This window comes from Ambystoma mexicanum, chromosome 13 (genome assembly GCF_040938575.1).
Source record: "Ambystoma mexicanum isolate Mex_15411 chromosome 13, UKY_AmexF1_1, whole genome shotgun sequence".
Classification (NCBI taxonomy): Eukaryota; Metazoa; Chordata; class Amphibia; order Caudata; family Ambystomatidae; genus Ambystoma; species Ambystoma mexicanum.
This window is the reverse complement of record NC_090938.1, coordinates 178,113,866-178,130,777: the sequence shown is the minus strand read 5'-3', so window position 1 is coordinate 178,130,777 and position 16,912 is coordinate 178,113,866. Positions and strand designations below refer to the sequence as shown.

At 45.5% G+C, this 16,912-nt stretch overlaps 1 protein-coding gene across 1 annotated transcript in view; it reads right to left on the bottom strand.

Annotated features, from left to right (window-relative positions):
- Positions 1-394: 394 nt before the first annotated feature.
- The window catches only part of LOC138521049 (phospholipid scramblase 1-like), a 331,721-nt gene continuing 315,203 nt past the window's right edge, over positions 395-16,912 (bottom strand). The window contains exons 6-7 of the mRNA XM_069633566.1: positions 11,220-11,363; positions 395-1,334 (exon numbers count right to left, since the gene is read on the bottom strand). Coding sequence (XP_069489667.1) covers positions 1,134-1,334; positions 11,220-11,363 — 345 coding nt within the window. The 3' untranslated portion in view covers positions 395-1,133. The remainder of the gene's footprint in view (positions 1,335-11,219; positions 11,364-16,912) is intronic.

Sequence of the window (16,912 nt, the reverse complement as noted above, 5' to 3'; positions counted from 1 at the left end):
ATTGTTTTGTTGCTATCCCGATATAGCCCAACCATAGTTCACAGTTCTTTGATGTAGCCAGTTAAAGTGAGACTTCAACTTGAATTTTAACATGGTCCGAATGCTGTAATAGTCTAGGAAAGATAGCCGTGATGGTAGCTCAGGTAAGCACGTGCCTCTGATCTTGTGCCGAATCAGCCCTACACGCATTGAGGATTGATACATTGAGGATCATTAAATTAGGTAATAATAACACAAATTATTAAAGCATTTAGAACAGGGGGAATCCAGCATTAAGTGATATATATATATATATAAAAGGAAATTCAGTATTGTTACGTCTGCAAAAATAAGAATTGCAAAATCTCTGAAAAATCAGTGAACCTCGTGGATAAGAAAAACTTTTACAAGATGCTGAAGTAAGGCAAGGATGTTTATTTAACATTGCAGATTATGTAATTTATTTATGAAGACTTGTTTTATGGTCAATTTCATGCAACATAAGGTATACCCAATTTTGAATTCTTAGATGTGACATGCCAATATTTATTTCAGAGATCATAACAGAGATTCATTTTTAACCTTGAATGGGTTCAGAGCATTCATAGACAGATTTTTCTCCAAAATATCTTATGAGGAGTTGTTCTTTGATTAACTTACAAATTTGCTCTTTCAATTGTTTTCTCAGTGAAAGCTCAATTTACACGAAGGACTCTGATTGTTGCAAAATATCAGATTTGTCTGTTATGTCAAGAATCCATTGATGTCATGGGGTCTAATTCACAAGGAAGGTATTCGTTGTAAGTTTGACTTACTTTTGACTAATTCCTAGAGAATTATTGTTCTATTCACAAAGACATTATCAGCAGAAACTCTGACTTACTCCTGCAAAGTAAAGTATAAGTCAATAGTAAGCCAGATATTCCACTGGTCGCTTCTTTGTGAATCAAATAATCTCTTTCGAGGAGTAACTCAGATTTACTGCTGTTAACTGCTTCGTGAATCGGCCAATTAATCCTAAAAAGCATTTCTTAGCACTAGTGGATCTTGAAGAAAATTATATTTTTTGAAAGAAAGGTTCTAAATGTTGGCACTTTAAAGTCTGTTCTGATTAACCACCAACAGAGTAATGCCAGTCCTTTGTTGTTTCTTGTCTAGATGGCATAATTGCCTCCTCCATCACACCCTCCAGCGCCTCCTCCAACACATTCTCCATTATATCCCACACTGCATCCTCCATCTCCTCCTCCTCCTCCTACTCCATCAAATCCTCCAACGAAGCCTCCATTAAAAGTTCCTCCATTTCCTACATATTCAACGTAGGTTTTTTTTCTGTGCTCATAAAACATGGTACTCTAGAATGAAGAAAAAAAACAGTTATAATAAAAATGTGTAATTGTGGACCTCACCCCTTCTATATTTTTCCATACTTCTTCTGCAAGTTAGTTCTTAGATGATGTGAAAATCTCATGATAAAAACAAGTCTGTGGATGTTCAATTGGGCATTGTGATAGTAATATTTAATTATAGAAAAGAGCAATGTGCCGCATTCTTACGCACTATCAATTATATTCTTACTTTTTAAATGTTTGCACTGCAAAGGTGTGAACAATTTTAGTGATGCCATAGTTCTATAAATTAGTTTCATCATTTAATTCCCCACTTGCTTTTGTGTAGGTGAAGATGAAGGTAGGACAACCTGGCATCATAAGGAATTCAGGAAATGATACACTGAATGACCAATGCAAATGAGTTCACATTACACCACTAAATCAAGTGCATTAGGAATAGATAATCAGTTTATGTTTGCTCCTATTACACTGAGGACAGCATTGGGAGTCGGAAACTCCCACAGGACACGTTCCAATAAGAAAAATAACCATTCTGCAATACAATGAGATATTTTATCTTCACAATCCTTAGAAGCCATCTCCTTGGGCATTAGGGCTCTGAATCAGCAACCCCCATTATCTTATGATAATGCACAGTGATATATGTAATATTTGTAATATAACATCATTCGAATGGTTGCAATTCTCTTTCTTTTCTTTACTTCTCTATGTCACTTCACTTCAGAACCTATGCTTCTTTTTAAACTATTTACAGGATTTCATTTTTTAACATCCAGAGTACCCTCATTGAGAAGTGACTTGAGGATTGGATCCCATGCAGTAAATCACTAGTTGCATTTGAGCCACTGCCCTCCAACACTTTACCCACACAACTGAACTGCATAACAGGGTATGCCACTTTTGTCTGTTCTGTCTCCTTTCAAGGGAGTTGCTTCTTTCCTGTGTTTTTTCCTCTTATTGTATTTTGTTTTTAACCATCTCTCTTACAAATTCACTGTAGCCCCAAAACTATTCCCTTTTCTTAGCTAGAACCTGTTCACCCTGTTAGCTTTGAATCACCAGCAGCAGTGGGAGCAGCATAACCTCTACAATAGACAATGACGACCTCTACTACCAGTCCTATCATCATCACTATTACTGTCACCACGCGCAACACTACAGAGAGTTTCAATTTAAAATATATGGCAGTTGACTATGAAACTAAATGTTAGTCCCTGTGCATAACTGCCACTTTGCTGCTAGGTGGCTGCCACCTACATGCCAAGGAGCAAGAGGAGAAAGAGGAGGTGCCATTTTCCCCCTCTTGGAAATGTAGATACAGATTTCACTGCACATCCCTTTTGTGACCTTTTGATCAGCAATCACCAGCAAATCCAAAGGTTACTGGCCACGCCCCAACGGAAAAAGACTTTTAATCGCTTGTAATTATTGTGCCTGAGGTGTTGCAGCCCAAGACACTTAAGGCCTCATTACAAGTTTGGCGTTAAATCCACTAAGATACCACCAAACGGAATTACTGTTACTGCCACTTGGTCTGGAAGAATTACTGTGGTGGCTTGCAGTGTTATTGCCCGTTAATTGGAGTCAATAGGACTCAATGGGGATATCAGCAGAATTGCTGCTGGTAGTAATTCTTTCGATTTTGCTGTTTCTTCGGTGGAAATGTGGCGGATGTACCTCCAGCTCTGTGTCTGAATTTTGGAGATCCGTTTCCCTGGCATCATACCTGAATCTATTGAGGCTGGCATCTCCTTAAAATATGTGACAGATATTTTGCATCCTCAAGAGGCTTCTACCAGTTATAAACCAGGTATACAGAAACCGCTGATGTAAATGCCACTACCCCGCTCTTCTCACTTCCCATATAGACCCTACTCTTGACCACACTACTGCCCTTAACTTTGCCTGCTACACATACGTTCTATCATTATAACAATATCATCTAACATTATTGATCTATCCTAATCCATGGTCTCATCTTTACTCTTTCTCTCCCCTTAACAAATAACCCTACTTTTCTACAAAGACTCTAAAATGTACCTTGACCCTGCCACCTTTATACACCCTCACCACACTTGATGACCCTCCATGCAAAACCTTTATCTCTTTTAAATTCCTACATATTCTCTAAATATCTATCCAGGGTCCTGCTCTCCCCCCTGCTAACTGCACCTCTCTGTATACTCTCTACCAAACTTCTAATCCTCCTTCCACTTGCTCCCCTACTTTCCACCTATTTTCCTCCAGTGAAATGCCCCCACTCCCGGATGGGAATAGTTTCTTACCTCTAACTCCATTTCTCCAGCATTGGTATCTTTCATGGATTCACATGCTTAGAATATTCCCTGTTGACAGACTCGGAACCCTCGGTACGCTTATAAAGCTGTTTCCCATAGGAAAACGTTCAACACTTTTGTGTCCTATCTATGTCATTTTTCGGGGCCGCACACGCATGCCCCACTAGGACGTAGCGGTATAAATGCCCCGCCCACGCGGCTCCCGTCAGATTTCGACCCCTCCAAAGCAGAATGGGGTGAAACCTAGATATACAAGACGATTGCGTTCAGGGGAGGCCGGTGGGCGCATGTGAATCCATGAAAGATACCAATGCTGGAGAAATGGAGTTACAGGTAAGAAACTATTCCCTTCTCCAGCACTGGATCTTTCATGGATTCACATGCTTAGAATAGAATACATAGCAGTGATCCTGAAAACAGAGGAGGTGTGAATGCAATCCTGCTCCCTCCCAGGCCTATGCATAGTGAAGCACGCCTACATAGGATTTGAATGAAAATGCGCAAAAGTACCTGCACAGATCAATATGTATTACACATATATAACAATATATATATATATATATATATATATATATATATATAAATACATCCTTATATACCTTCATATATATATACATATGTCAAAATAAGCCCAGACCCTTCTTGAAAAGGGCTTACCTTATTGAAACAGATGGCGTAAGACTGCTCTTCCCATTTGTATTTCGTCCGCATGCTGCCGTTCGAGGCAGTAGTGGCGGGTAAATGTGTGGGGCACTGACCATGCCGCCGCCTGGCAAATGTCTGTCAGTGGGATTCCTGCCCACAACGCCGTCGACGATGAAGTTGCCCTTGTGGAATGAGCTCTCGGACGCCTTTGTAGCAGTTTTCCTGCTTTTGCATGACAGAAGGCAATCGTCGACGAGACCCATCGGGCTAGTCCCTGCTTTGAAATTGCTTTTCCTTTTGTCGAAGGACCATGTGCAACGAAGAGTTGTTGTGTAGATCTAAGTTGCTGAGTTCGATGGATGTAAAATTTTAGAGCTCTCTTGACGTCCAAGGTATGTAGGACTTTCTCCGCAGCCGATGAGGGGTTTGCGAAAAAGGTGGGCAGGACAATGGATTAGTGCTTATGATAAGCCGTAAGAATTTTTGGAATGAAACGAGGATTCGTTGATAGAACCACTTTGTCCTTAAAAAACCTTAGGTACGGAGGGTCTATGACCAACGCTTGTAACTCCGAGATCCGCCTAGCTGATGTTATAGCTATTAGAAAAGCCACTTTCCATGACAAGAACTTCATCGACGATGTGGCCATTGGTTCAAAGGGTGGTTTCATTAACCCTGCTAACACCATATTAAGGCTCCACATTGGTGGAAAACGTTTAACTGGAGGGAACGTCCTGAACAAACCCCTCATGAAGTGTTTCACCAACCTGTCACTAAACAAGGGAGACAACTTCCTTCTCCTCGTGAACCTAGAGATGGCCGCCAGGTGTCCCTTTATTGATGAAAAGGATAAACCGCTCTTTGCTAGGTGTAGCAGATACGGCAGAAGCTTTTCCGGAGTGACCCTTAGAGGTTGCACTCCCGTCTGTCCTTGACACCACGTACAGATCCTTTTCCATTTACACTTGTACGACTTGTTGGTGGAAGGGGCTCGCGCTGCTTGCAGGATCCTCCGAAAGTCCGATGAAATGTTCAAGGCACCAAATTCCGAAAAGTCAGGAGCCAAACTGTGAGATTGAGACTGTCCGGATTGTGATGCCACACTGTTCCCTCGTCCCGGGACAGAAGATTGGGAACCCTCGGGAACGTTATTGGTTGATTCTCTGACAGGTGAAGCAGGTCGGAAAACCACGGCTGCCTCGGCCAACACGGTGCCACTAGGATGACCCTGCACCTGTACCTGCGTATCCACTGCAGAGTTCTCCGAATTAGAGGGAACGGAGGGAAGGCATAGAGGAACTTGTCCGTCCAAGGAAAGGAGAACGCTTCCCCCAGAGAGCCTTCCTGTGGCCACCTGCTGGCATAATTTTCGCACTTCTTGTTCCTCCTCGTAGCGAAGAGATCTAGCGGAGGCTGTCCCCATTTTTCGAAGACTTTCGACAACTGAACGCTGTCTATCTCCCATTCGTGAATTTGGTCCATATTTCTGCTGAGTGAGTCCGCTTGCTCGTTCCGTACACCCGGAAGATGATGAGCTACGATGGATATATTGTGTTTCAGAGCCCAATGCCACACCTTCTGAGCCTCAGTGGAAAGGGTTCTGGATCGCGTGCCCCTTGTTTCCTCAAGTAAAACATCGCCGTCGTGTTGTCTGTCAATATTCTCACTATGGACCCCCTGATGTGCGGCAGGAACGACTTCAGGGCCCAGCTGTCATGAACCCTCTTGGTTGGCGATGGATGCCGTTGTTACGGCTTCGCCGCCATTAACACTGCCACCACGTTTTTTTCACGTTTCTCTGTTTACGGTCTAGTGTTTTTTCCTCTGTTCTTCGTCTCGCCTATTTACTTCCTGCTTCCCATGATTCCTTGCGTTGCAACCGTCTCCTTTCGTTTTCACGGTGAGACGCTTCCAGTGCTTTTCTCTCGCTCGCTCTTGTTCCCCCTTCTGGGGACTTCTCTCCCTTCTTTTCTCCTTCCTTCCCGCCTCCCTGGCGGCTCCTCTTCTCCGCTAGTTTCCCTCTGCTGCTGCGTTTTGACCCTTACCGGCTACATGCCAGTGTTCTTTCCTTCCTTGTCATTTCCTCTCCGGAAGGATCTTCGATTTGTTTACCTAAAGGATCCCGAGGCAATCGAATTCCACTACCGCTACAGCGACAACTACATCTCTCATCGCAATCCACGACTACAACTCAGGGGTTTTTTCCGCCTTTGGGCTTTTTCCCCTTACCCGCCTGCATACGGGAACGGAGCCAAGGTGGTAACCTATACAGAGTTACACCACGGCTTCATTCCGTATCAGAGCATTCACAACGAAGAGTAAAAAGGATTACCTTGCCCACAGACACGGCGTCGGAGCCTCAGACCCTGAAGACTCAGGTGAGGAGAGTGGTGCCTCGGGTGGGAAAGTGAAGCATTTGGACAATACCCTTACGGTGACTTCAAGTCATTCTCCAGATTCTGACACCAGCGCACTGGTCTCAGTTCCAGAACGTTGATGTGCAGGAGAGATTCCTTCTGAGACCAACGACCTTGCGTTTGTAGAGTGCCCATGTGCGCTCCTCAGCCTGTCAGGGACGCGTCCGTCACTATGGTTAGCCGAAACTCCGGCTCCTGTAGGGGAACTCCTCTGGATAGATTCTGGAAGCTCTGCCACCACTGAAGAGCTAGTAGGAGCTTGTCGTCGTCGACGGTCAGCTTGTCCGACCAGAGTCCTTGGGCCTGCGTCCACCAGTCTGCCAGAAACTCTTGCACCGGTCTCATGAACAGGCGGCAGTTGCCCACCAGAGGAATGCAGGACACCGTAGCGCCCAGAATTGACATATATTTTCTCACTGACAGTCTGGAATTGATTTTCAGCTGACCTGCCAATCGATTGAGTTTGAGTTCTGTCGAGGGATGCCTTCACTAACCCTGTCTGGGTCTTGAACTGTGCGCCCAGGAACATCAAGCTTCTCGACGGCGTTAACGAGGATTTCTCAAAGTTTACTGCAAACCCCAGCCGTTGTAAGAGGTGCATGGTAGCCTGCAAACTTGTGTGAGTCGAGATAGGGGAGGACCCCCTCACCAACCAGTCGTCGAGATACGGGTATACATGATGTCCTTGCTTTCTCAGCCAGGCTGCCACCGGGGCCAAACATTTCGTGAACGTTCTGGGAGAGGATTTCAGCCCAAAAGGGAGTACTGTGAACTGGTAGTGAGTCCGCCCTACCACAAACCTTAGGAACTTTTTGTGTCGTCGACACACCGGTATGTGGAAGTACGCGTCCTGCAGGTCCAGAGACGCCAGAAAGTCCCCTTCTTGAACTGACCGGATCACTTCTTGGAGCGTGAGCATCTTGAATTTTAGGCTTTTCAATGTTTTGTTTAGATCGCGCAGGTCTAGAATGGGACGCCACTTTCCGTTTGGTTTTTTCACCACAAAGTATCGGGAATAAACCCCTTGTCCCCTCTGTGATGACGGAACCAATTCTATAGCACCTTTTTGTAGCATAAGTGCTACTTCCTGCTGCAACACGCTCAGATGGGGTTGAGCCTTTGAATTGCAGGGAATGTCTGTATCTTACAGTGTCCAACACCCATTGATCCGTTGTTATTTGCTCCCATTCGTTGATGTAGCACGATACCCTGCCTCCCAGAACGTTCCAATGCCCGTCATTGCTGGTTCTTGGTTTACTTATCTCTCGTTGACGACGAGTAACCTGTTCTCTTCTTGGGGGCCTGGTAGTCCCGGTGTCGTTTTGCCGCTTGAGAAGCCCATCTGTATCCCTGGGAGGGGTATGCTGGCCTACTGAAGGATCTGTCTCTCGATGCCGAGAATCTGGAATTTCCCGATGCTCCCCTGAAGGGACGAAAAGACCGGAAACTTCGACCACTTTGAAGGGCCCCCAAGGAACGCGCCGTGTCCGAGTCCTCTTTCATGCCCTTCAGGGCCTCGTCCACCTTCTCGCCAAACAGAAGGTCACCCTCAAAAGGCATATCCAGCACCTTGTATTGCACCTCTGGTCGGAAGTTGGTGCATTTCAGCCATGCCTGCCTTCGGAGAACCACACCGTTATTCACCTGCTTAAACCCCGACTCCGCGAGGTCCACCGCGATGTTTATGGCATGATTGGAGGCCTCTTTACCTTCCCTGAGATGCAACATCGCTGCCTTACGATGTTCTTCCGGAAGATGCTCCAGCATAGGGGCCAGTTGGTGCCACATCTCCCTGTCGTATCTGGCTACTATGGCCAGAGAATTGGCTGCTTTCACCGTGGTAGCACCTACCGACAGCACTTTTTTGCCGAAAGCATCCTGTCTTCTGGCATCACTTTCCGGGGGGGTCGTGCACTTGTGCCGGGTCTTCGCCTTTCTCGCCGCAGCTGCCGACACCACTGAGTCAGGAGTTGGTTGGGAGGAGAGACACTTGGGGGTAGCCTCTGGAGCCTTACATTTTTTCTCCAGACGACCTTTTATCGCCGGTTCAGAGAAAGGGTGGCGCATGGTCTGTAACCCCTCCTGCCACACATGATCCAGGATGGGTATTGAAAACACCGACCTTCTCCTCTTTCCCATGTGGTCGAAAAGAAAACAGTCCTTTTTCTCCTCTTCCTGGGCCAGCTGGAATTCCGTACAAGCTTTGGCCATCATGGTGTGAAATGACCCAATGTCGTCCGGGGGAGACGGCTTCTCGGGGCTTCTAATTCTGCTTCGGACTCCCAGGTTGGATCCCTGGAGGGAGAAAGCGAGACATCCGATAGGGCTCTACTGTCCGAGTCCGAATCCATCAGCTCTCGTTCCTCGCGGCGGGGAGCCGAGTCTCCACCCGCTGGTAATGCCGTTGACGGAGGCGGGCGACGAGACGGTCCCGGGTCGTCGACGGTCGACCTAGCCGGAGTTGCTTGAGGTAATCTGTCGCCCAGTGTCTTCAGCAACGTTTGCAAGGTGGATAAGACTTCCAGCGACAAGAGTGACAACGGATTGAGCAGAGGGGTAGACCCCGGAATGCTACCGGAGAGAGGCCTGGAAATCCCTCGTAGCCCGAGGTCAGCAGGGCACGCTACTCTCACATCCTCGTCTCCCGAGGACACTGACAAGGCCTCTTGCTGTAGTAGTGTCTCTGGCAAACCTGGGTCGTATACCTCCGGTCGCCAGGCCTCTTGCGGGATCTCTGTCGACGAAGCAACTGCTGGCCCCGTCGTCGTCGTTGTCGTTATCGTCTGCGGTCCAAGAACGGTTGAGACCAAATGTGTCAGCGGCAGAGAAGTGGTCGACGACTGCCATGCCGTCGACGACGGTGGTGGTTGCGCAGGCCCCTGAGGCATTCCCGCCTTTTCCGAACTCGACCTGCGCTTCTCTGCATCTTGACTCGAAGCCGATCTATGGTGATCGCCCGAGGAGGGTTTAGATTTTTCTTTTCTGTCTTTCTTCGTTGAAGATGAGGATGACGAGGCTTTCCTCGACGAAGACTCCTTAGAATGGCTTCTCGATTATTCCTTCTCCGCCAGTCGTATTTTCTTCACCGGGGGTTCCGACGATGTCGAGCAGCGCGGGGCCCCTGAAGATTTCGACACTGAGTCCACGTTGCGCATGGAGCCCACCTCCGAAGGCGGGCATGCCCCCGCTCCATCGTTTAACCATGCCACAAGCCTTCGACTTCGATCTTTAAGAGTCTTCTGGGAGAAGCCCTTACATATGTCGCACTTGTCTGCCAAATGATGAGGGTGTAGACAATATATGCAATCCATATGTCCGTCCCCCTCGTACACCTTCTTCAACCTGCACGTAGCGCACGGGCGGAACAGCAATTTTCCTGACATCAGGAGAAAACTCCAACAGCACAACCTAGACAAAATAGTAGACTACACGAGGTGCTCCCACTACTTTGGAGACGGTTGAAATCTGAAGGGAGACGCGGGGGCGGGGCATTTATACTGCTACGTCCTAGTGGGGCATGCGTGCACGGCCCCAAACACGATGTAGATAGGACACAAAAGTGTCGAACGTTTTCCTATGGGAAACGGCTTTATAAGCGTACCGACGGTTCCCAGTCTGTCGACGGGGAATATTCTAAGCATGTGAATCCATGAAAGATCCAATGCTGGAGAACACCAATGCCAGCACAACTGTGGAGAGGTTAAGACTGGACTAAAGCTTCACTCTTTTTTTCCAGGGATCTAACCTCTCTCCCTGGCTGTTCAACCAAGACCTGCCACCCCTCCCCCACCGCATCGCCGCTCTCTGCTCCAACTTTCAGTACTATGGAGATGACACTCTGCTTGTTCTCAGGCTTCCCTCCACCACCTCTTCTCCCTCCCTCATCTCTGTCTCTGTCCCTACTGACTAACCTCTGCCCATCCTTCCCTGCTAGGCCGCTATATGCAAATATGTACTATCAATCCGTGAGGCAGAAAGACCTTATTGTTGATTTTATCTTGTCTCTGTCCAGAGTTGATGTCAAGTTCCACTCGATTTCTACCATCTGATTATCTGTGTCTCTGTGTTTTTGTCTCGAGCAAGGAAATGTGCTGGTCGCATTAACGTAATGGACTGTTGAAAATGGCTGAGTCCAGCGCATCAGAGTGACATTTAAGCTTCTTGGTTAAAAGCAAATGATGGAACAGTGCCTCCTGACAACACTGTTGATGTCTAATAGGATGGATTTCATGTTTTTAAGATAATAATTTGTATGTCAATTAAGATCCTGCTGATAGTAGTTTGGTGTTAAATCGATTAAAGCACTAAGTGTACCTCTATGTCTATTCCCCTTTCCCAAGCCCTCAAACTAATCTGACCTCCATCTTCCTCTACCCCCCTTTGTTTTTTGATATCAGGATTATAGTTATGCACTGATATACCCTAGTGACATCAATTAGATATTTCAGTTATCCCAAAGTGCACAGCTATCATAGCTTTAGGCAATCGATTATTAATAGACATTAGCCTTTGAAGGAGAATCAACTTACTATTAGGAAGCAGGCTCCGACCAGCAAATGCTTTCTATTAAGAACCAGGTCCACAGGAAACTGTACCTCTAACCGTGCCTCAGGGGTGACCGATTTTAGCCTTTGTATACTACCGAGTTCACTATGGGTGTCCAAGGATTTCACCTATAAGAAGAAAGAACGATTGCATGAAATTACAGAAAGATCATGATAAAGTTGGTTTATAGTCATCAATCATATAGATAACATCCTAATTATAAACATTGATTCACTTATTTCCTTTGTGAATACCCACAGTGTGTTTGTAATTCAGTATAAAAGCTATGGTTACTCAGGGCTGTTGTTCAAAAGTGTATGTGAGATCACTGGGGAATAGGAATTGTTTCTTGTCAGATTAATGTGGAACAGAATGTAAATCGTTGCACGCTTAACCCTGAGATAGAGAAACATCTGGTAGGTTCTGAGTACTAATTAAGATGGGAGGCAGGGTGACTATCCGCTCTCAATACATAATGAGTTCTTGCTGACCAAGGGACACATTCTGTGGTTTTCTTTAATATAGTCTAAACATAAAATCCCAGGTTGCATATAAGAGGTTGCCGGTAACCCGCCAGTGCTACCGGTGGGTTTACGGCAACCCTGTATTACTGTTACCGCCACCTGACATCCCGGTGATACTGGGATATCACAGGCGGAGGTTATATGGTAAGTTCCCATTCGTATGGGAATCCAGGTGCATGGGAACCCTGAAGCACCAGCACCGTAAGTAACGGGCCAGTGCTTCAGTGGAAAACCTGCTGGTAGGGGCCTGAAGACCTGCCGGTTGTTCAGTGCCCCTACCGGCAGACTCGAAGTGAGCCAGTGTGGAAAAGGTTCCGGTAACTTGTTAGCAGCACCTTTATTTCAGAACCGGCTCACCTATAACGAGGCCCATAGTCAAGATTTGATTTTTATTATTTAAGAGTAATCTTGATTGGAAACTTTTACATTTTTTCCACAACTATACATAGTCATATCAATTTATGTCGACAACAAATCTCAACAATCTGTTTCTGCACTGTTGTCAAGGCGATTCTAGTGAAAGCAAAAAAAAGGTAGTTGTGTGTTGCTCCACACTAAGGAAGAACTCCAGGATGCCCCTACCAGAAAGAAAATGTGTGTACAGTATGTGTGCAAAATGTCACTCCTACATGGCCACAAAAATCGTAGCACCTGACCTGGGATCAAGCCAAAGTTAGTGGTTATGGGCCTCATTATGAGGCTGACGGCCGCGGAACGAACGGTGCCGGTAAGGTACTGGCACCGTACATTCCGGGCCTCCACATTACGGGTTTCCTCGCGGGTGGCGGAGTGCATGTCTGGTCCAGACCAGACGAGCATACCGCCACCCGCGAGCAAACCAGGATGCTAACAGCGGACCCGTCATTAACGGGCTCGTTGTTAGCATCCTCCCCATTCCCATTGAGCCCTATGGGGGCTCAAATGGGAATGGGGATGTACCGGGTCCGGGTCCCAAGAATGGGAATTACCGGGCCCGCTAAAGTCGGCATGGCCTGGTAATTTCAGTAAGAACGGCATGGCTACCTCCAAACTCTGAATACGGCCCTATGTGTTGCAGGGCTACGCAGTCATCAAGTGATCGGCTAATATCAGAAAGGTACAACCTGAAATCCTCAGTGTCTGCTCCCCTTTCCCTCTACACAACACACTTTATATAAAGGTCTTATATCTAACTTTGCATTAGCCAGCCATCTTTAATGCTCCTCCTGAAAAGGGGAACACCCTCACTCATTTACTCAGTTCTCATCGTAAATCGAGTCTCCTAAACAGGTAACAACTAGTCCTTGTTACAATTTGTTAATTTAGCAATAACACCTGATCCAGCTGGCCCCTTTGTGTGGTAACAGGCCGGGCCCAAGTTATAGATCTGAGCACAGCAAGGGCCTTTACGATGGGCCCAGGCGCTGTTACCACCTAATCCAGCGCGCCGGATCCGGTGATATTGCTATTAGCATCCCAGGTTTCCAATCCAAAAACCCGGGGGGCTGACATCAATGTTTTTTGTATGCATGAACAGGACTCCTCGCAGCGTCCTGCTCATTCATACAAAATACTTAAGCAAGATGGCCACCACAGAGCTGGAAAACAGGATTCCATGAAGAGCCCCTCCTCCATTTCCATGGCAGCCCCGGAGGCTGGACGGGTGACACCGCCAAAAACAATAAGGTGAGTGCTGTAGGGGGCTGGGGAATGGCTGGAACAGTACCCGAGGGAAGGGGAGCTTGAGGGGAAATTGGTGGGGTGGGGAAGCAACCATTAGGTTGCTTGGAATGCAGGATTGTATCAGTAAAATTCAGCCCACGTTCCAAGTAACCGGATTAGCTGACTCCCCTGTCTTGGGTGCTAATTGTATTTACACTGTTTTGCTTCAGTTTTAAAATCTTTTTTTTATTTTAATGTTATTTTGCAAACTGTCAGATGACCCCCATCATTGGGCGACTGACAGCACTTTTAATGATATATTCAATTAAAAAATAAATTGATGTCGGATCACCTTTTTTTCTGGTTAAACAGCACATGTATTTCAAAATAATCTATTGATCATCAGAACCAATGTCCTAACCAGATTTGGCTTCAGCCACTCGATTTATAAGCGCTATGCACATCTTTCACTGCAGTCCTGTAAAAAAAAACAAGCATTGTGAAAGCCAACGGTTTTGGCTTGGCTAGGCATTTTGCAGCAGCTACCAACGATGGCCAGTTAATACCATTATGGCAGTGCCTGGCAAATGCCTTTCCCTTGCCTACGCAAAAGCCCAAACTGTTGGTATTGCCAATGCTTAGTTGTATTACATGCAGATTTGGATATATTTCCGGGTCAGACATGGGCACAGAATGTAAAGTCCACACCATCTCTTTCTGCAAGTCCGGGCAGGGAAACCTACAGAGAGGTTGGAATTCCCACAATTGCAAAAGGATGTGGAACCCATGGGTACTCACTCTAATGCTGCACATGGTACCCGGCGTTACTGCTTGTAGGCTGTTGTGTAAAAAATGCCACAGGAACTACAATACACAAGTCTTTTTCACACTTCCACTAGCAATCAATGAAAACCACAGGGATAGGGTAATGAACGCAGACAGAATCTGTTTCTGGAATTAACACTTCAATTGAATTAAGGCTACAACTGTGAGTTGGACCCTAAACTATCTGGTCTGTCTACTGAAATTGTTGCATTACATGTCCCCCCTAATTTCATCCTTTTTGTGTTAATATGTGAATTGTCTATCACTCAAACTTAACCCAAGCAAAACAGAAATAATAGTTATACCCAAAAATCCAGGCAAACATCCTCTACATCCCATGGCCCACAGAACTAGGAACTGCACCAACGCCTTTGACAACAGTAAAAAAACTCGGAGTCCTGATGGACAACGATCTAACACTAGAACCGCAAGTAAACGCAGTAATCAAGAAATGCTTCTTCCTCCTGCACGCAGTAAAAAGGATCCTACCTTTCCTCTCCTTCACCCATAAAACACTAACCATCATCTCCCTGATCATGTCCCGAATAGACTATACTAACAGCCTATACATTGGAATGCCGGAACCCCTACTAAAGAAACTGCAACGTATCCAAAATGCAGCAGCCAGACCCCTGCTCAGACTACCACGAAGGGCCCACATCACCCAGCACAAAAAAGCTACATTGTCTACCCATAAAACAACGAACAAGATACAAAACAATGTACATTACGCGCAGAGCAATCCACGGCCAAGGAGCAGAATTCCTATAAAAATAAATAATCATTTACCTACTGGCGAGACCATTCAGATCAAGCAAAAACATTTGCCTAAAACGGAAACCATAAAAAAAAAAGAAAACTTTAGGGGGTGTCCTCATTCTCCCACCTTGCAGCTAAAACTTGGAAATACCTCCCAAAAAACGTACGCAATACAAAGGATCACCTAAAATTCAGAAAACTACTTAAAACTCGGCTCTTCAACTCAGAATCAGAAGGGAACAACTAGGAATAACAAAGACTTTACTCGAACACTTCAGCAAGCATACATAGACGGAACTAGTGAGGGAGAGAGCTAAAAAAAGAACCACTCCCCACAATACCCCACTCCAGTCATTGCTCAGAGACAGGAACCATAGCTGCAGACGGGGGAGCATTAACCAATAAACGGGCATCCTAGGAGGCCTAGTGCCCACCGGTCTTTGCAGGGGTGTAGATCCCGCACAAGAAACCGAGGGGGACAATCAAAACTGCCAACCTGAGCCATCACCAGCCCGGTGTGGGGGGAGGCCCACACAACCTCATGCCCACAATCCACTAGACAATTACAATGGAAAGCCACCACCATGCGTAATACCCGGCGAACAAGCTGCTACAAAATGCCCAACACACACCACGGACAGAAACGATGAGCACAGAAGCCCAAAGCAACAAGGTAAGAAAAGCCCTACTAACCCAACCCTAAAACCTCAAGTTCTGCATACACTTCTCAAACGCAAAACAAACACAACCACCGCTCTGCATAGCAATCCACATGCACTGCACCACACCGCAATGCCAAAACAAACCACACATAGCCCTACACACCAACACATGGAAATCTATCGAGCCATAAATCGCACGTAAGCTCAGTGAATGGTGCAAACCGAACTGAAGCTGTCAACAGGACATCACAACTCTTGCTATACCTGTTCCCGCTATACACTAATAACCCACCTCCCCCACACTCTTATCTTTCAGAGCTGCCAGAGCTCCAGGGGACCACTCCGGTGGTGATAGTGCATGGTACAAATGATCTTTAGCATTAACATTAACTGTGAAAGGGTATTCTTTCAAAATAAACTTTGACATTCTTTTACTGGGCGAATCCTCCTGTGGACCTTTGGCTTCCATTCTACACTATCCTCATAGTGGTGTTTAGAAAATGCTTTCACATGTTTTTCCTTTCTTAAAACAGTTAACCCCGAGTTCTTTTTATATTTTACATTTTTAATTATGATTTAAAAATGTGTTTGTAATGTTCTTTCATAAAATATTTTTTTTTGTGTTGGAGGCAATATTTGTCTGAGGTTACTTTTATTTTACACACTTATTTTTAAATTAACAGTTTTACATGACCTTACTAAAGGTGTCTGTCAGTTTTATAAGCAGTATAAGAAATCGGGAGGGGACTAGGGGGGTCCCTAGCGAGTCACACAAACATTTGAGGAAGGGACCTAAAATGTGTCTGCTGAGACCTAATAATCACAAGAAGCTAAGCAACCATTAAAAAGAAGTGTGGCTGAAGATTTCTTCGTAACAGGCATGAAAGGGTTTAAAATCTATTTTAAAAGCTCTGTTAAATACACTATAATTAGTAAGTTATCAAAAATCTTTTAACATGAAAATGATAGCGCGTCGATGCCTCCGGGCTGTTGCACACTTTATAAATATTAATAAATAAATAAATAGCAAATCAAAGTAGTCATTTGTAGATTACAATGCCTCAGTTCTTTTTAAGGGAATTTATGATTCGTATGTATTCATTTCAATGAAGTATTCTAATGGGAAGATTTCAATGTAATGATGTGGTACAAAAACAAACTTTGTCTCTATTTGTCCCTTTATGGTATTATTAAAAAATAATCTAACTCCAAATGGTGAATGAAGCTGTAACACAAAATGTGAGTCAAAATGCCCTATACAGAGGG